Source organism: Nicotiana sylvestris, chromosome 5 (assembly GCF_000393655.2).
Source record: "Nicotiana sylvestris chromosome 5, ASM39365v2, whole genome shotgun sequence".
Classification (NCBI taxonomy): domain Eukaryota; kingdom Viridiplantae; phylum Streptophyta; class Magnoliopsida; order Solanales; family Solanaceae; genus Nicotiana; species Nicotiana sylvestris.
In genome coordinates, this window is record NC_091061.1 from 15,681,824 (window position 1) to 15,702,455 (window position 20,632).

General features: G+C 34.8%; 3 protein-coding genes across 3 annotated transcripts; 1 reads left to right on the forward strand and 2 right to left on the reverse strand.

The window, feature by feature from the left end:
• Nucleotides 1-356: 356 nt before the first annotated feature.
• On the forward strand, nt 357-10,927 carry LOC104235259 (uncharacterized). Its single transcript, XM_009788981.2, has 14 exons — nt 357-659; nt 1,609-1,685; nt 2,004-2,162; nt 2,566-2,779; nt 3,193-3,279; nt 3,370-3,509; nt 4,427-4,507; nt 5,970-6,034; nt 7,171-7,346; nt 7,579-7,709; nt 7,799-7,886; nt 8,866-9,079; nt 9,257-9,363; nt 9,914-10,927. Exons 1-14 carry the CDS (start codon nt 492-494, stop codon nt 10,421-10,423), a joined length of 2,217 nt encoding a protein of 738 aa, XP_009787283.1. The 5' UTR covers nt 357-491; the 3' UTR covers nt 10,424-10,927.
• Nucleotides 10,928-14,027: 3,100 nt separating this feature from the next.
• LOC104235260 (uncharacterized) lies at nt 14,028-14,456 on the reverse strand. The gene has a single exon (XM_009788982.2). The coding sequence runs from the start codon at nt 14,454-14,456 to the stop codon at nt 14,028-14,030; it is 429 nt and encodes a 142-aa protein (XP_009787284.1).
• A 2,030-nt stretch (nt 14,457-16,486) lies between these two features.
• On the reverse strand, nt 16,487-17,359 carry LOC104235261 (uncharacterized). Its single transcript, XM_009788983.2, has one exon. It carries the CDS (start codon nt 17,189-17,191, stop codon nt 16,778-16,780), a length of 414 nt encoding a protein of 137 aa, XP_009787285.1. The 5' UTR covers nt 17,192-17,359; the 3' UTR covers nt 16,487-16,777.
• Nucleotides 17,360-20,632: the final 3,273 nt, after the last annotated feature.

The window sequence follows — 20,632 nt, forward strand, 5'->3', positions numbered from 1 at the left end:
AAACTAATTATTTTGCAAAAGTAATTTTTCATAAAATACTTTACAAAATAAATAGTTTTTGACAGCTTGGCCAAACGGGCTATTAATCTTAAAATTTGGATGAAATAGTTAATTTTTAAATATATTATAAAGTAGGGATATATTTTAAACAACGGCCTTAAAAATGGTTACTGGAGCACCAAGTCTAAAACCCAACCCAACATTCGCCCAAAAGTTGTTCAAGACGACGACGCGCACGTCACACCGCGCTCACGTTAGAGAAAACTTAGACCAAACGTAAAGAAAAGTCAATCGGCGCACGTTAGCTAGTACCATCTTCCCTTCTTCACCAAATTGGAAAATCGCAGACGATCAGAAGGAGAAAATAAACATAAAACTCGCACTCACCGTCACCGATCACTTCCTTCTAATCGTCTCCGACCAATTCTCCGGTCATATCATATCAATTGCGATTTCAAATATAGAATTTGTATTTAAAAAAAGGCACGAAAATGTGGGTGTTTTATTTGATCTCGTTGCCATTAACCCTAGGCATGGTGATTTTGACATTAAAGTACTTTTCTGGTCCAGACGTGCCTCGTTACGTATTCTTCACTGTTGGTTATACCTGGTTTTGCTCTATCTCCATTATTATCCTTGTGCCTGCCGATATTTGGACGGTACATTTTCATTCTTCTTCTTCTATTATGTCATTTTTGTTTTAAATTGATTTTAATGTTTTGCTGACCTGAAATATTGGAGTAAAGCTAAAGTCACATACGAGTTGTCTTGAAAGACTAGAATAACTCCAAAGTCATGGATTTATGTAGGTCATACCAATTCGTTGGAATTAAAGCCTAGTTATTGTTGAAGCACTTTAGAGCACCTCTAATTTTGTCCTAAAAGATAATTTTGAGTATTGGAGAAGTAGGTCCACCAAGGGTGGCACCAAGAGTGTTGCTTAGTGGTCAATGAAGTGGGAGGAGAACTCTAAGTTCTCATGTTCGAATCACAACGCTAGGTGATTTCCTTTTCATCTGCCTAAACTTTAGTAGGTGGAGTTACTGAGTACATGTAGTTAAGGTGCATACAAGCTGGCACGGATACCACAATCATAAAAAGTAGGTCCACCAGGTTTTTCTTTTGCGGGTGGGTGGGGGTTGGGGGTGGAACTATTAGCCATTTCACGTTCCTAAGGTACTTCCACTGGGGTGAGGAATTTTCTGTCTCATCAAATGCTCTGCATGATGACAGTTTTAAATCTCATCTTTGGTCAGTATTGTAATGAATACCCTTTTTTGGTTATGGTTCATTTTTAAAGACATCTTTTTTATATTTATGTATGTTGTGCATGTTGATGGTGCCGGACAAGTTTGTTCATGAAATTAGTGCATGTCTAATGGGATTCTAATTGTCTGGTGTCTTGCATTAGCTGAATTTTGAAAGAACATATTTGGCCAGTCTTCTAATATAGTGAAAATCATTTTCTCTCTGTATCTAACTTATGTCAGGAATTTTACAAAGTTTAGTGAAATTAAGATTAGTAAATTGTGTTGTCTTTGATGTAAATCCTCATACAAAAGTTTATGATGTTTATTTCGTGTTGATTTGTATTGTCTTTTTGTTCAGACAATAGGTGGACATGGTAATGGAGGCATATCATTCTTTTGGAGCTGGTCGTATTGGAGTACATTCTTACTTACATGGTATGATGGACTTCCATTTGTATCTGTTTGCTTCTGGATGTGTATCTGCTGAAGATGGCAAATGCTTAAAATGTGAATTTGGTATCTTGTCTAAAATAAAATTGAATTACATTGATGCTAGATTGCCTCACTCAGACCTTTTGCTTGTTGTTTGTAACAAAGTGCTTTGTGTAGATATTTGTGTCATAGATAGGCAACATTCTTTTGCTATTAGTTGGCTGGTATTATATTTGTCAGTTTTCTCTTGGGAGCTATCTCCATTTTCACATTTCTATGACGTGTGTTTCCTAACACACATTATTTATATTTGTTGGATAGGCTCGTGGTTCCCCTCATTCAGGGTTTTGAAGATGCTGGAGATTTTACACTTGTAGAGCGATTGAAGACTAGCATACATGCCAACTTGGTCTTCTATGCCATCCTGGGGGTCGTCGGTCTTCTTGGACTTATTCTCCTCATTACCATGCGAAAACGTTGGTGCGTTCTTTTTTCTCTAAGCATTTTTAATAATTTTTAAATCATAAATTTGGGTTCCTTTGCTACTGTAAATTGAAGGATACACAGGCTGTTCATCCCGTTCCTAATTTACTCTCTCCAAACTAGACAGGCTGGATTGAAGGATACACAGGCTGTTCATCCCGTTCCTAATTTACTCTCTCCAAACTAGACAGAATGACTTTGTCCTTCATTGGCTTTATCATCTGCTCACATCCCATTGTCAGTCAAATAGATCCCAAATTGTATATAGTGTGTTGCTTATGTTTTAAAGGATTAGAGAGTGAATTTTGTCAGCAAGTTGAAGAAGCAACTCAACCGTTGTATCTTCTGTTTTTACGATTATTTTAGTAAATAATCATGTGTCCATTTTTGTCAATCATAGGGATGGTAATGCACTGGGTTTTGCTATGGCATGCTCAAATACTTTTGGACTTGTGACTGGTGCTTTCCTTCTTGGTTTTGGTATGAGCGAAATTCCAAAGAGCATGTGGAAAAATGCGGATTGGACTACTCGTCAGAAGGTGCTTTCTCATAAAATTACCAAAATGGCTGTGAAGCTTGATGATGCCCATCAAGAATTATCAAATGCTATTGTGGTAAGTCTTGCTTATGATTCTGCTATACAACAACAACAACAACAACTACCCAGTAAAATCCCACAAATTGGGGTCGGGAGAGGGTAATGTGTAGCTTATGATTCTGCTATGTGTTCAAAATATGCTTTCTACCTTGTTTGGTGGGTTTGGGGCTTTGGGCTCATTTCTGTACTCAGGTTACAGCTTGCATTTGAAATGTAATTGAGATATTATGCTATTGAATACTGTTGATAGAGTGGCCAAGAAATTGCAAATTGTATTGTCAATGATTTTTGTTTGTTCCTCTTATGTGTGCCCAGTAAGTTACTTTTGATAGTTGGCTATTTGATACTTAGGAAATAAGTTACATCACTTTTACTGGTTTTCTTCTCGTGCACTTATAAACTACTGTTGGGCATGGTGAACTTAATCAGGTTGCTCAGGCAACATCGAAGCAGATGTCCAAGCGTGATCCTTTGAGGCCTTATATGGACGTTATTGATAAGATGTTAGTTCAAATGGTATGGCTCCTTTTTGTTACCTACTGACTTATACTCTCTCTCCTCCTTTTGCTTTCCGAATACATGCATGATATTTTATTTCATTTACAGTTCAGGGAGGATCCATCTTTCAAACCGCAAGGGGGTCGATTGGGAGAAGATGACATGGATTATGATACAGATGAGAAATCAATGGCAAAACTTAGGCGTAATCTTCGTATAGCTCGAGAGGAGTACTATAGATATAAAAGGTGAAGTCAATGCTGCATATCAAGTTGCTGCTTCCATACTTTGCTGTGCCTTCTTGCACTGCTTGGCCATGTGAACCTATTCTTCGATACTTGTTATTCATCCGAAAAAAATCCTCATCTAAGTCAATTTTATTATCCTGTAGTTCAAGAATAAGTGTTAGATCCAGGTCTCCTTATTCCTTGATGAGTCATAATATGCCCATCTAGCAGGTCATATAGAAAGTAAGCACGGGACCGTTTCGATGATATCTACTAGCTCATATGATATATTAAGTTTTTTATTTTAACAAGCGTCTGTTACCTCCGTAATAAAATCTGTTACTACACTTCAACGGTCTTAGAATGACAAAAAGCACGAGACCCTTTCGATGATATCTACTAGCTCCTATCAATATCTGAAGGTTTTGATCTTATCAAGCGTCTGTTACCTCCGTAATGAAATCTGTTACTAGACTTTGACTGGTCTTCTCCTTCTTGTACATTTTTGGAGTTCACAAAGCCTACCCGTTAATTTAGATGTTTGTGGAAAGCTGTCCCTTTGTCCAGGCATTCACCTTTGGTACTATTTGTTTGCAGATCTTTCCCTTTAATAACATCTTATACATCATGGCCTAAAGATGGATTCTGTTCTTTTAGCTTCTGAATGCAGCTAGAATTAATCATTTGATGCTCCTGACTAACCACTTTGTCCTGGTTATCTATGTTCACTACCTCCTATTTTGCTTTGTTATCTGAGTTTGAAAAACACTGATGATAAATATTCTTATTCTAACAACTAATTAGAACTTTTTTATCTCCGCATTTTGTTTATCAGTATGTTTCAGCAGCATACCGGTGAAGGTTTCTTTATCTTCTGGCTGTAGAAATTTAATGATTTTACCAGGGGCCAACTGATAACTTTATCTTCTAACATGCAGTGAGTATTTGACATGTGTAACAGAGGCTCTTGAACTGGAAGATACAATTAAGAATTATGAGCAGCGCAATGCAACTGGTTGGTATGTGTTATTATTCTACTTTTGTGTTCTGGTAGCTGTTCTATATTTGTCTACCAGTTTTGTTATAAGCACCTGCTTTTCCTCTGATCCCCAAAAGAAACCAGGAAAATGATTCAAGCAGGAGTCCCCAACCTAAAGATCTTTATTGCATGTATAAATAATAAATACAAAGGAGAGCACCCAAGAGTGTGGCCTAATGGTCAATGAAGTGGGTTGAGAACCATGAGGTCCCAGATTCAAATCCCAGCGGTGGCAAAACACTAGGGATTTCTCCCCATCGCCTTGGTGAACAGAGTTATCGGGTACTTATTGCTGGTGGGAGGTAACAGGTTATCCCGTGAAATTAGTCGAGGTGCGGGCAAACTGGCCCGAGCATAAAAAATATTACAAAGGAGATGCATTTAGAACTATAGTATACAAAATTTTCTATAATGTTATGAAAAGTGATATGGAGAGATGGGTCATTATTATAATGGTAAGACGATGCGACTCGATGAAATACACACTTCGGATAATGAGGTGCAAACCAGCAGGGAGTGATCACTTTGTAAAAATGAGATGGAAAAGAAAAAAAAAGATGAGAAAAAAGTCGGGTGGATAGCTATCTGAGGACTAGGAACTGTTTCTTTTCTGCAACTCTTGTTCTTCTTCTCTGGTTTACGACTGCTCTTCTTTTTCTACTTCTGTTTATCTGCTTCTCTCGATTTTCTTTCTTTCATTTCACAATGAATTTTCTTCTTCTGGTGAGTAAGTCGCCCTCTTCTGCTGTGTGCATATCCTATTCGTTTGCTACTTCTGCTTCGTTGTGCTTCTCTTCTCTCTCTGTCCCCTTTTTGTTCTTCAAATTCTTGATTTATACGAAGATTCTTTGGAATAAAAAATGATGCAACTACATCTAACTATTGATGCAATTGCTATAAAGCAATTAGATATTTGAATTATGATGTTATAAGTTCCTGTAAATTAGGTAATTTTGTGTGCTTTGTTAATTTTGAAGATCACTTCTTGCTTAAATCTTCAGGGGTCTTCTTTTTTTGCTCACTTTTCGTTTCTGAAAACACTTGCTTCAATTTTGACAGACTATATTGGCTTTTAGGATAGGTTTTAGGAAAAGCTTGTTTGGTAAGGGGAAATCTATTATCATGAAATAAAATTCTCTTGACATTCTTCTAAGCTTTTATAAATTTCTTTCAGGCTGTTAGGCATTGATTTTTAAATTGAGCACTAGTTTTATGCTATTTCTGATTTATAAATTATGGGGCATAAGATGAAACCTTTAGATTTTACTTTGTACTTTTTACGTTTTATATTTTCTGGCTTTCTTCCTCTCTTTTCTTTTGCCTTTGCTTTGAGTCCTTGACATTTTTGCACAAGAATTTCAAAACTCCAAGTTATGCTGTAATTTCATCTAAATCTAGTCCGTTTGCTTCTAGATGTTCACTATAGGTTAAAATTTATGCAGGAAATTTGTTTCAACCTTGAGATCTGAAAGGGCTGGAACTTTGGGCTCTTTCTTAGACACAGCAGGTATTTTTCAAGGGTGTTTTCTAGTTTATGCATCTGCCATAGGTGGATTCAAAGAAGGAGCATAATCATTAGAAGTAGTTTGCATCACAGCTGCATAAAATATAATTAAAGTTTTGGTGATGGCATCATATGCTATAATTGAATTTTCTTTTCTGGTTGGGGTTCTCCTTTATACCAAAAGAACCAGTGGAGGTGGAAAGGAGAAGACGCCCGAGTCTTGGTTAGATTATAGATCTTGAAAAGAAACTTTAGTTATAGACTAATATGAGTTCAGAACTTCCAGCCTGTTCCCCCATAATCATGAGGTTTACCTTGGGACTCCTTAGTTTGGTTCTAGCTAAATGAATCCAACACCACAAAAAGTGCAGATTTCCAGTGTTGCATTGTTTTTTTTTTTTGGTTTGCTTCAGGACTAGTGACACACGGTTCAAAACTCGTTAGATAATGGATCCTACCCTCTACCCTCTACCCTTTTCCACTTAAATACTAGGCTATTGTTTACAGCAATTTTCTGACCTGTGATGTATGCTTAAGCCACACATTACGTTGTGTGCTTTTGCCAATAAACCTAAGCCTTGTGGGCAAGGATGTTGCATTGTTTATCAAGATATGTACCTTGAGCTCTTACCAAGAACTGGTCTTTAAATAGAGTTGGCAGAATGCATTATTCCAAGCAGAGTAAATTGGTAACATGTATGCTGCAAAAGCACTAGTAACTGATACCAATGTGCTTCGAGGTTAACTGAATGTGCAATTATATTCAAGACAATAGAGCACTAATTAGGTGAACAGGAGTGATGGTTCATGCTTGTTTATTTGATTATTGGTGTCAACGACAATACCAATATTGGCATCCTTAGATTTTGATACCTCTATTCCACATGAATAGAAGGATGTGGACACATGTACTACTACTACTACTACTACTAACTACTACACCTCAATCCCAAGGTGTTGGTAATCCAACTATTAATTTGTTTGATGGCGTCTTGGTTGGTTGTTTAGTCTCTGAGTCATAGCTGACTAATTAATATGTACTAAGTATTTTATTTATTTGAAGTATTAGTTTTGTCATATAATATCTGCTTGTATTTGGTTTCTCCACTTCTGTAATAAAGGTTGATATTCTTTTCCAGAATTAATCTGGCGATGTGTCCTGCGGAAGCAATTAGAGAAAGTCTCAGCTGTGATTTTTGGTTGTATGTCAGCTGCTATTCTATTGGCAGAGGCAACTCTATTGCCAAGAGGAGTTGATTTGTCTCTATTTTCCATTCTTATAAAATCTGTGGGAGATCAAGAGGTTCTTGTTCAGGTACTTTTAGATGATTATGTTCTTATATGGAAGTTTTTCCCTCGTCTGGAATGTTTCTAGTGTTTCTAGCATTTTTTATTGGATAATTATGAGTCATGATTGCTTTTGCATTAGCTATCCTTTTTTATCTTCATTTTGATGAGATTCTGCTCTTCTATCGATGCATGTCTTTATGCATGTTGAATGTTGATTCAGTCTTCAGCTTTCAAGCCAATACTTCCTCATTTTGCAGGTGTTTGCGTTTCTGCCACTTATGTATATGTGTGTCTGCACTTACTATTCACTGTTTAAAGCTGGAATGTATATGTTCTACTCATTGACACCAAGACAGACAAGTTCAGTGAGCTTGTTAATGATTTGCTCGTAAGTTTACTTTTTCCTAGTAATCTTATTGCAGTAAAAGCAATTTGGTTTTCCGTATTAATTTTGAGTTTCCTCGATGTATCTGCCAGGATGATTGCTCGCTATGCACCTCCAATTTCGTACAATTTCCTTAACCTTATTAGTCTCGGCGAAAACAAGAAAACCATTTTTGAGCAGGTGAGCTTATGGTCAACCTCAGGTTTATTACCCATGAAAAATGAAGAACACTAGTTTGCTGAAGAAAGCTGCCGTATTCTGTATGTCTTTTAACAATATCAGTAGGCATGCATTCTTCACTTTTGTGATACTTTATTTGGCCTAGAATAATATCCAAATGATGCTTATTGATACTAAAATATGCTCAGTTTCCTGTTTAGGTTATGCCTTATTATGCTGGTTGTAACAATGTGAATATTGTATTAAACAAATCATCTCTAGTTTACCGAAATTGCATAGGCCCCTCCTTTGAGTTTCAAGATGTTATCGTGCAAACATTATAAATCTTTTTATTTTGAATGTCTCACCCGCTAACCAGTAATGCCAGAAAAAAGGCATAAAGGAGAAAGTTTAGTTGGGTTTAAATCAATGTTTGCTATATTGGTTTGGCTAATTTAGTTGGATCTGTTCCCCCCCCCCCCTCCGGGGTTTGAGTTGGAGTATGAAATAGTATAATATCACTTTTTACATGCCAAAGGGAAATCTGTATCTTCAAAACTGGGAATGGTGCTTTTGTAATTCTAACTTAAACTTAGATACTGCAGTCTGGCAAGGTACAAGGTCTTGTTCTTGCCATGAGACCAGGACGGTAGGGAGTGCTCTCCCATATGGTATTATTTTATCAAGTACTATCTGTTTTGGGTTTGATTTCTCATTAAACAAATGGGTTTATTCTTTGACATTCTGGTGACATGTAACAAAAAAAAAGGGTAGCCTGGTGCACCAAGCATCCCGTACTCATGCAGGGGTTGGGGAAGGATCACATCCCAAGGGGTGTGATGTAGACTTCCTACCCTAATGCAAGCATTAGTGGCTGCTTCACGGCTCGAACTGGTAACCTATAGGTCATACGGAAACAACTTTACCGTTGTTTCAAAGCTCCCCATCCCGGTGACATGCAATCTCCTTGAATAATTCATTCCCCTTTTGTCTTATGCAGCGAATGGGAACTATTGACAAGGCTGTTCCTTTCTTTGGTCAAGGATTCAACAAGATTTATCCACTTATTATGGTTGTATATACACTGCTAGTTGCAAGCAATTTCTTTGACCGGATAATCAGTTTCTTCGGAAACTGGAAGATATTTAGATTCCAGACGGAGACAGATGATATGGATGGTTTTGATCCATCAGGGTTGCTGATCTTGCAGAAAGGTAAGCTGGTTACTGGAATTTTTTTTGTTCTTTGGTTTTTCAGTTGGAATGCAAAGCTTGTGGTCCACAGGGCAGCTGGAACTGGACTATTAAATTGCTTTAATGTTTTTAATCATCTGGATCAGTTTGAACCGAGTATGTTGTCAATTATGATGCACCTATCTTCTATCTTTGCAGAACGAAGCTGGCTTGAACAAGGACGCAAACTTGGTGAACATGTTTTGCCACTGGCAAGGAATTTCAACGGCGTGACAGTGGATCTGGAGTCTGAAGGCAATGCCATTGTATGTGATTCATCTTTAAACTGCATTTGGATATCGAGTAGCTCAGAAATATGTATTCAGAAATTTCCAATAAGGGAAAGCCGGAAAGGAAGCAAGATGACATTTCCTTGCTTGCATAAGTTGAATGGCAAAGAAGGTTTCAGAAAGAAATAGTGGCTGTTTTCAACTTCCCTTCAAAAGTTTTATTAACTTCAGCCCTGACATAATTTGGAAGAACTTTAGGGAAACCCTTTAATTGCTTTTTCCATATATTTAAGCAGGAAAAAAAGGCAACATTGTACCACATCCTTTCCCTTTTCGTGTCAACCAGATGGTATCTCTTATGTCTTTACTTGAGTTCATAAGTACATCCTTTAAGTATGCTAGTTTGTTCTGTTTTTAAGTGTTGAGACAAACCGGTGCATGCATTTCTCATGAGGAGAATTTTATTTTATGCATGTAAAGTTTATTCTAATCATCGATCTATGTGCCCATGTCCTGTCAAGTTATCTGGTCGTATCTCAGTAACATGTCATATTTCAGCCTAGTTACATTCACTTAAATTTTTCAGGATACAAGTGATTTTGAATTGAAGGCATCGTTGGAATCAAGCAAGGAGAACTTTAGAGGAAGTTCTTCAAAACCTTTGAGAGATGATGCCCGTAGGTATTCAGGGAGCAAGGAAGCAATTAGCAGCAAATATGCTGCCTTGAGGGAACAGGGCAAGCAAACATCTCATGTGAAGCCAATGGAGGATGTAGGCTCTACTAAGGTCTCTTTACTCGATTCTGCCAACCCTCGCTCTGGCAGCACAGCAGCAGCCCCATCTGGTTTGGCTGGAAAATGGGCATCTATGAAAGTAGGTTTCCAGAACTTCAAAACAAACATTGAAGCAAAAAGGTTAATTCCATTACGCCAAGTTGGTGAATTTATTCCTTTACGTCAAGCTCAGGATACCAATGTCTCTCGTGCCTCCTCATCCGAATCTCTTGATGATATATTCAATAAATTAAAACGACCTGCTGCAGAGAGTGAAAACTACAGTGATGATGATGGTGATGAGAGAATACCCAGGAGGTGATACTGTAAATTGTTTCCCATTTGATGGAATATACTTGTTGATATCTGTAGAAATCAGGAAGAAATGAGCCAACAAGATGTACAGGACTCTGCGAGACTATCAGCTGCTTATTCATTCTTTACAGCTGACTTTTGATGTAGTTGAAAGGGCCATGCGATAAGATAGGAGCCACGCAACTGGTCAGGGAGTGATTCCAGGATCACCCAACGGCTAATGGCATAACTGTAGGGGTGTAGGTCATATGAAAGCTGAGATACAAATTCAATCCACATTGATGAAAAGAAATCCTGTAGGTCAGTGTATTCAGTTTGTATAAGTTGATTCTTGTATAATTCATGTACTGCTAAATTTTGAGGGTTTCTGTGTTTTGGGGGCGGGATGTTGATTACATAATCTGATGGTTATATAAAATTTTGGTCTGTCACATTGGTTATTGACAGGAAAGGTTAGATATTAAATCCACGGATACTTCCTTAATCATGAAAATACCTGTATTGTTTTAGATCTGCTAGTATCTGCTAGTTAAAGGTTTAAATTGTAGTCACAGCTGGATGTGCTGTTATTTCTTTTTGAATATAACATATCCCATGAGAATAATATGATGAGTAAATTGTTCTATAACTTGTAGACACTTGAATTTTATTGGATAAAGTTCATATAGAATTTGGGTTACATCCAAACTGCAAGACATATTGGCCTGAACTAAAATTATTCGTCTATGGAGTTCGACTGATTCTTTAAAGACCAATTACATTGATTTAACAGAAATCAGACTTTCCTTGGATTACAGTATCTAGTTATGTAGCTCAATGTGTCTAGTTCGTTTCAAGTATGAGGCTTACTTGTTATCCCCAAGTCAAAATCTAGGCTAATCATATAATGCCGCGTGTTCATTTGTGTGAAATGTCCTGTCATATTGTAAGTTCAATCAAAGTTCATCTGGTGTTTAAGTGACATGGTTCGACCAATTAGATATATATATAACATGTTTGAGCAAGCTTTTGCGAAACTAGAAGTGTATTCTTTTAATCAAAGAAAAGTGTTTATCTTTGATAGTTAAGTTATGAGGAAAACTTAAGTGTTTTTGAATAGCTTTCTAAGTATCTTATAATTTGTTCTGCAATCAATTCATCTTTCCAACTTTTTAGTGTTTAAAATAAGTAACCAAGCTATGTTTGCTATTGATATTCTCTGAAAAGCAGAGACAGGACAGAATTTTAAGCTAGTGAGTGTGTTAGAACTCGTTTGTCATGAACAGGTACGAATTAGTTAAGTATAAACTTGTGTTAGTAAAAATGTTTCAACCAAATATTTCAATTCGAACCTAAAGCATTAAGTGCATCTCAACTCATTATCTGAGGCTAGATTTCTACTAATGAAAGAGTAGGCTTCAGCCTTCATTATTTGACAAAAGTGGCATACATAACTACCTAAGCTAGGGGTCAAATTCCTTCCCCCATCCCCCACCCCAAATAAAAGGTAAAAGGAAAAAGAGATCAAGTAAATATTGATGAGAGGATATATGCACTCAACCCTTAATGTTAGGGGTTTTGAATAATCAAGATTAGAGATATGAATAGGACATTGCCAAAGTTGAGCCAAAGGCGATTGTTCAATGTCCAATCCTACAATTGCAGTAACCATCAAACAAGTACATATCGCTTCCTTTGACCAACATCTTATAATCCTTATACAGCAAGTAAAACGTACAACATAATATACATCATGTATATCTATAATAACATTGACAGAACAGCAATCCTATTTTACCTCTCCAATCCATTTCATAAAAGTGTATATATGTAACTTCTGCACGTACGGTTTCTTAATCTTGTTTAGACCACCCATCTACCTTGCTTTATTAAAGAGAAAAGAAGAAAAACCGATCCTCCTATCTGTAGAGAGTACAACACATTAATATAAACAAATTTATAGAGTAGCACTCCTTAATTTCTATGATAAATTGGTAGATTGTGTGAGCGCATCTAACCCTTGCACCATTTTTCTACGCCAAAATGTTGTAAACATCAAAATAGCAAATTAACTCTCATCCATTACACTATTTTTTACACCAAAAGAAAATATTCCTTTTATATTCTTTTCTCTCTTTTATATTATATTATTCTTTTTTTTATTTCATAAAACAAATCCTTTCAGATTTGCAAAACATTATGTTACTTATTAACAACATATTATATTTCAGTTTTATACTTTTTATTTTTTGATGGTTATATATTTTTATACAATTATAATTTATAATAAAAACTAACTTACAATTTTATTTAAAAATAAAATATACGAAAATTAATTTATTAAAATTATACACCAAAATTAAAATATAAAATTAATATTATAAAAATATTACATAAAAACTATAATTAATTACAAAATTATAATATATTTTAAATTAAAAGTGTTATATGATAAAATATAATATTAAAATGACGTTGATGAATAGTGTTACATCAAATTTGGTGTAACACTATTCACATACTAAAATGGTGTTGGGTTGGAGAAAAAAAAGGTCAAATCTTACACTAAAATGAAGTTTGATGTCAAAATTGGCGTTGGGTTGAGATGGTCATAACTAACTGCCCAAGTGGCTGATCATTCCACCCAACAACTACACTCGAAAGTTCTTGACAATTTCGTGCAATCTCCATCATTGATTTATTATAAAAACTAAACAAGTTGAATAGACACAAAAGAAAAAAGAAAAAATAGGAGGAAAGTGAATTCTCCATATTCCAACAGCCGTAATTTTTCCTTCTATTTAAAAGCTATACAAAAATCTATACACAAATATCCACGTATTAATTCTTTGCATTAGGGCTCGTGTACATCTCACTCCATGCAATGAAAGCCACAAAATATATCCTGCAAGTAACCTTCACAAATTCAGGAATATTAGTTATCTTAATGGATATATTAAGCACCCCTGACACAGTTATTGGCGAATCTAAATTTTTTAGAATTTGAGTGTACCGCTAAAAAAAGTAAAACGAAAATATTAAGTGGGAATTAAACCATATTTTTCTCGGTAAATGGTCAAATATAACGAAGTGTATCATTCAATCTTTTTTGAAGCATGAGTGCCAACATATAATATTAGATCAATTCTATAATAATATACGGATAATACAGTTTGACGGAGAGACCATGGATTTACATACCCATAATTTAGGCTATAAATCCGTCCCTGTGCACAATGTACATGTAAATATTTAACATTAAATTCCAGATCACCACCAAGTATGTGTAAATATCACCTAACTCATTGCCAAACTTTTTTTTAAAGAGTTTAACTTTTGCACACTTATAAATATAAAATTTTAAGTCATATTATTCACAGATATTGAAAAACAACTAAAATTATATTTATATCTAAACACAATTATAATTTTCAAATACCATTTCACGTGAAAAAAATTTCACTTTTTTTTTTTAATTTTACAATTGTTATGTCCAAACGCCCACTTATAAGTCAATTACAGACAATCTTTTATTAACAAATATAGATCGGTAACCTACAAAAAGATGATATATACCTTGTTATATTAGGTTAAAATCTCTTTAATAGTATAAAAATCTTTTACAGAAGTGATCAATACATAAGAACCCTTTTGGTCTTTTTCCCCGTTGACCTAATCAGTTTTGACCAAAACCCTTCTTTCTTCTTTTGTCCATTCAATAATCCACCTGATCTACAACCTGTTCTTGCAACAAAAGCTTGTGATTTACTTTTCTTCAAACCGCCTCCGGCGCCGGCGCCGGTACCGATGATGCTGACGAAAGTGAAGGGACCCACAACGTCGGAGATGATCCGGCGGTGGCCGCCAACGCGGGGAGAATTACAAGTGGAAGAAGAAGTAGAGGAAAATAAAGAAGAGGTAGATGAAGATATTACTGCTATTGTTGCTGTCGAAGTAGAAAGCTTACTGAGTCTTTCTCTGAGACAACAAGAACAAACTCCTGGCTGTTGTTTGTGATCTGGATGTTTCTTGCATATAATTTCTGGCTCAGTAAAACCCATTTTTGGATTGCTTATAATTCTTCTCACGTAATGAATTAGTAATGACCAAATTGCATGTGAGTGGGAATAATATATATAGATAAAGTTGATGTTGGGGTACCAAGGAGTCAAAGGAGCGTGTGTCAAGAATGAGTTATCAGTGTGAAATTGGAATTTGTGTCAGCTGTTTTCGAGAGTTTAATTAGGAGAAGACGTAGATTTATGGGGACCGTGTGTGTGGGTCACGACGTTACCGACTTTGCTTCTGTCTTTAAAATCACTCCCCGATGGACTTAATATTTGAAGGTTACGAGTGTACTTTTATATTTAATTAAAGTATTATTTATTTTATGTATAAATGTCATTATTAATATATTATCATTTTTTAAAAATATATATATAAAATTTTTATCAAACTTTTCGACAATGATAAGTCGTAACCTAATTTTACGACATTGGTCCGCCTATGGTCCCAACAGTTTTTTTTAAAAACACTTGTCCAACTATTGTAGACCATTCTATCAATTATGTTTGCGAGTATTCCTTGAAAAATAGTGTTCTTTTTGAACTTAATTTATACGCATGTATCGATAAGGGTCCTTTTGTTACATTATGTATCAATGTCATTTATTAAAGCTAACATATACTCACCATGCATTATTTTCAAATTATTAATTTCACTTTTTATGAGGGGTTATCTATATTTATCGTTTATGTGCTTTTACACTGTCTCAAATTTGCACTATGACTGCAGTTAACTATTTGGGACATATAATGTTGTTTTATATTGCATCAATTCTACTAATTACTGCTCCACTTAATGTTCGATACTTCGACATATTGGAAAGAATTGTTTATGCAAAGTAAATAACATCTACTTTGAAAAAAATCATTCAAATAAAGTTAATTAGTAAATACTAGTACTAATATTTATCTTGCTTGAGTTGAGTATACATGTATATTCTCTAATACTAAAATCTTACAAGCTTAAGAATAAACCAGTCATATATTCAGACTAAAAAAATAAATAATATTTCATACATACTTTTCACTTGTTAAAAAAGCATTTTAAGCTAGTCAAGATATTTTATTAATAGCAATTAAGTATTACAATCTTTAAATTTCTTTGCCCAATAAAAACTATCACATTCATGTAACGTAGATGGAAGCATAAATAAAGATGGAAGAAAAGGGGGTTACATAGGAGTAGTTCAACTGACCCTTTTACTTTCTTTCTTTCTTCTTTTTTCAAAATTTTAGTCAAACAGAGTTCTTTAATTTGTTGGTGCGATACAGATTGGGATCGATTAAGCAAATCATAACGCAAAGGAGGTGTTGAACTGTCTTATCAGTTATCAACACAATTAATCAGCCTGCACATGAGCCTGCTTTTTAAAAGTTTCATATCGTTACACGTGGGGATCTTAAATAATTGTGATGTGCGGGCCAGTATGCAAACACCTAGACTAATTCTATGAGATATCCGTTCTTAGTGGCAAAGTTAGGACTTTTCCTAATGGTGTTCAAATTTGAAATAAGTAAAAAGAGTTTTACATAAAAGGTGTTCAATACTATATGTTCTATACTTTTAAAACCTAATATTTTGCTATATACACAAAGTAATTTTTCGAGGAAGGGTGGTCAATTGACACCCTTAGGACAATGTGCCTTTGCCCCTGCCTGTCACCTCTCACCGGCTGCAGGTACCAAATAACTCTATCCACCAAGACTTGATATATAAGAAGAAATCACCTAGTATTTCTTTGTCTTCCATAAAATTTAAAACAACTTTATTAGAATCGAAGTCCAAGTGAAATTTCTTTCTTATACTTTATGCTTAGACACTTTGTGTATAGCTTTTTATTTACTAGCAATATTTAACTTAAGCGCATGGCATAATTTGCTAAAAAAAGGAAATTTCACCTTCAATATTTTAATTATAATGTATTGCGAGCAAAAATTTAGAAGACCGAAATGTCTTAGAAAACTAGATATATGAAGTGACAATAAAAATATGAGTCTCTTTTCTTTTTCTCCTTTTAAGAAAAAAATTTAACCATAACGGAATTGCTTATAATTGGTTATCAAAAGATGATATATAACATGTTACATCATGTAGAAGTTCACTGATAGTGTAATTTTTTTTTTTTACAGTGAACAAATAAATATACATTGTTTTGTCAAGGATCTATAAAAAACATTCATATACTTTCGCAAGGTGGGAATAATATCTGCGTACACACTACTTTTCTTAAATTCTACTTGTGAGATCTCATTGGACATGTTGTCGTTGGTGTAATATATATATATATATATATACTGCTTTCTCGAGTAGAAGATGATTAATGCACAAGAACCGTATTGGATCTTTTCGCCGTTGACCTGATCAGCTTTGACCAGAAACCTTCTTTCTTCTTTTGCCCATTCAATCCACCTGATCTACAACCTGATCTTGCAACAAAAGCTATTGATCTGCTTTTCTTCAAACCGCCTCCGGCACCGGCACCGGCGCCGATGATGCTGACGAAAGAGAAGGGACCCACAACGTCGGAGGTGATCCGGCGGTGGCCGCCACCGCGGGGAGAATCAAAATTGGAAGAAGAAGTAGAGGATGATGATAAAGAAAGTGGCATGATTGTTGTTGTTGAAGTAGAAAGCTTATTGAGTTTTTCTCTAAGACAAGAAGAACAAACTCCTGGTTGCTGCTTATGATTTGGATGCTTCTTGCATATAATTTCTGGCTCAGTAAAACCCATTTTTTGATAGAAGTATAATACTGAATTTTGGACAAATAGTGTTGGACTAGATAGCTAGCTTGTCACGTAATATGAGTAATTAAAGAACAAATGCATGTGAGTGGGAATATGAAGATAAGCATATATATATATATATACACACACGGGTGGAGGGTGTGGGTCGAGAAAAATTTACGTAATTGAAATATGAGTCATTGGCCAGTGTGAAATTGGAATTTGCGTCAGCTGCTTTAATTTAGAGGGTTAGGAGAAGGGGGAGATGTATAGGGAGTGGGGACCGTGTGGCTCACGACGACCGACTTTTGCTTCTGTTTTTATGATTCTTCCAACAGTTACGTTTTGCACACATAACTTGTGAAACATTTCTTTAATTTGGACATAACACAACTTCTATTCGACAAATTTTAATTTATGTTCTAAATGAGAAGCATCGGAATAAAAAAACAGAAGGTAAACATAAAGAAATTAAGACCCCAAATTACATGAGTCGCATACGATAAAATAACCCGAACAAGAGAGTATCAGCCGCCAAGGCGGATACACCTTTCGGCTTTTGGCAAGTGATGTCACGTGACACCGCTTCATCAAATTTTTTATTTTATGTATATGGATATAAAAAATGATGCCTCTTTTCGTTTAATGGTTTATTCATTCACGCATTCATTTTTTTCAAAGTTATGATGCCGCTTAACATAAATCCTCCGTACGCCCCTGTTAGTCGCTTTATTATCATTCTGCCTAAACAAATGGAAGGACAAATCATGAAATTGATTCTTCAAAGACAAACAATTCCAATAATCGTATCAAGTTCAGACAAATTAGGCATGAATTGAATTAAGAGCAGTGAGCACCTCTTGACAATCGAATTCAACCATCACCTTATCAATATTTAAGCCTTTGAGACATGAAAGTGCTTCACAAAGAAAGAAAGCTCCAAGCATTATTGGCGTCCAAACAACCAGAAAGAAAGGAGCTGATTGGTAATATTGTATTTTTGTTGCCATACGAAAAGGCTCTTGTGAAACATTTTAAAAGAAAGATATTTGACGCTCCATAATAAAAGAGAAAGGCAGCTACAATAGATTAGAAATAAGATCAGCAACATTATAGTAACTAAAATCAACTCCTAGAGAATATCTCTTTTATTTTTCAAATTACTTCTCTAATTAATGTTCGACAATAAAACCACCAAAGTAAAAGTGGTGGTCATTTTCATTAATAGAAAATTGGTAAAGATATTTCTTACCGTAATTGTTTTCTTTAAGGCTCTAAATCTTAAAGGAATTAATTAAGAGAAAAACCAATGACTCTGACTAAAAAATAAATTTCACTTTTAACAGATAAAAAATTCATATTTTAATCTAGTCAAGTTATTCAGCTAAAAGTAAATGGTATTTCTGTCTTTTAATTTCCGTTCCAAATTAAAAAGTGTCATATTTTCCCAACAACAAAAAAAAAAAAACTACTCCTATCATATTATATATATGAGCATAAAGATGAGATAAGAGGGATACATATTAGTTCAGTGGTCCTTTTTCCTTTATGTGTTCCTTTTTCAAAATTTTGTCAAATCTTGGTCCTTAAAGATGTTGGTCCAATAAAGATTTGAGATTTGAAATAATTAAGCAAAATCTTAACACTAATTGAATAATGGGTGAAGCATTCAACAGTCTTAGCAACACATCCAACCATTTTATTGGGATCTTGTATTAGGTTTGTGATTTTAAAGACAATGTTATTAGAACCGAAATCCAAGTGAAACTTTATTTCTTTTACTTTATGCTTTATGTGTAATCTATTTGTTTCTTATAAAGAATTACTGTTAAATTTAAAATTAGAGTTTAAATTGAACCGGTTAAAAAAAGAGAGTAAGACATATAAATTAAAAAACATGGATTAAGATTTTGAGAAGAAGGTAAAATCAAAGAAAACATTATTGATAATCGATATGATTATTACTTGTAAACAACGGATATTGGTAGGGGCCGACCATAACTAATAGTACTCAATCTCCCCATGTTGTAACATTGACATATTGGAGGATACAGTTAATGGCGGAGCCAAAAGTTTTATCAAGAGAGGTCAGTATATAATATATACTTTTCCGAGGTATCAATATATAATTTAATTTTTTTTTACCTAATTATACAGTATAATAATTTTTCGATAAAGATGTGTTGGTTGATACCTCTTGAGTATATGTAGCTCTGCCAGCAGATACAGCCCCTGCCCTCCTAGTATTATTATGAAATGTAATAACTATTTATATGATTGATTGTGGTTCAAAATTGTCTTCAATAACTACTAAATCATCTTAGTTAGAGAAGCGATAATTAGTATTTTAGTCCTTTTCTATACTTTCTTATCATGCATGTAGAGTCTAGAGATTAAAACCTTTTGGATAGAAGTAAATTTGTAAATTGTTCTCTCTTCACGTATTAATAAAAGCAGCAGGAAATGTCTAATCCAACAACAACGAACAAGAAAATCACTGGAATTCGAGTTCAATCATGACCCACATTAATCATTTGATATATGGTTTCCGCTAATGTTCTGTGGCTTTCTTGTACTAATCAAAAAGCAAGCTTAATTAAGCACTCCACATTCTCTTAAATTCTGAAGATATTTATCCAATCTCCAGTTAATCTTAATTCTTAACGAACTATATGAAGACATTCATTCATTTCAATCTCCGATTAATTGTTCCACGTGTGTTAGACCGAACTTTTGCTCAAAGTGAAAACATAAACACAATCAAAAGCGAATTTAGGATTTGATAGTGGTGGGGGTGGTGCCCCACCGTTGTCAAATAAAACTGTGAGCAAATACTAAAGACGGAATCAAACCCAGACCCCCCCTCCCAATCAACCAATGCAACTATGATCTTAGGGTGCAATTCAAATATATTTAGTATTTAAGATATATATATATATATAAATTTCTTTCAAATATAACCCGGACCGGTGACTCTCCTACCCCAAAGGTAAGTTTACCTCTGAAGTACACAATCATATCATATAATTTAAATAAGTCCTTTCACTTTACAATTACGTGTTCATTTTGCCACCATTTCTATTTTCTAGCTAAGCTAGTTAATGTCGGTTGACAATCAGAACCGACAACGTACGGGACTGTAAATGTTTTTTAAAAAAAAAAAAGATAGATGGACAAATTTGTCTGTATCTAATTTTCCTTCGATTGGGAGAGAAGAAGTATAAGACATTCTGCGCACGTGAGATTGTCTATGAACAAACGACCAAAGGATTTTTAGTTTTTCATTCAAATGATTCTGTTTGTTTTTATTTAATTATTGCATGCATGAATCATGGGGACGTTGTTGCCTTTATCTAGGAAGCTTCCATGCACTAGAGTTTTCTTATAATTTAATGGAATTGATTTTAACCTTCCCATGCACATTTGCTCTTTCTGCTGCAACGTTGC

Bases quoted from the DNA above. Each gene is read 5' to 3' on its own strand.
- LOC104235259 (XM_009788981.2), top strand. From the start codon at position 492: ATGTGGGTGTTTTATTTGATCTCGTTGCCATTAACCCTAGGCATGGTG. The intron at 1,686-2,003 runs GTATGATGGACT...TTTGTTGGATAG, and splicing joins AGTACATTCTTACTTACATG to GCTCGTGGTTCCCCTCATTC. The intron at 2,163-2,565 runs GTGCGTTCTTTT...TGTCAATCATAG, and splicing joins ATTACCATGCGAAAACGTTG to GGATGGTAATGCACTGGGTT.
- LOC104235260 (XM_009788982.2), bottom strand. From the start codon at position 14,456: ATGGGTTTTACTGAGCCAGAAATTATATGCAAGAAACATCCAGATCAC.
- LOC104235261 (XM_009788983.2), bottom strand. From the start codon at position 17,191: ATGGGTTTTACTGAGCCAGAAATTATATGCAAGAAGCATCCAAATCAT.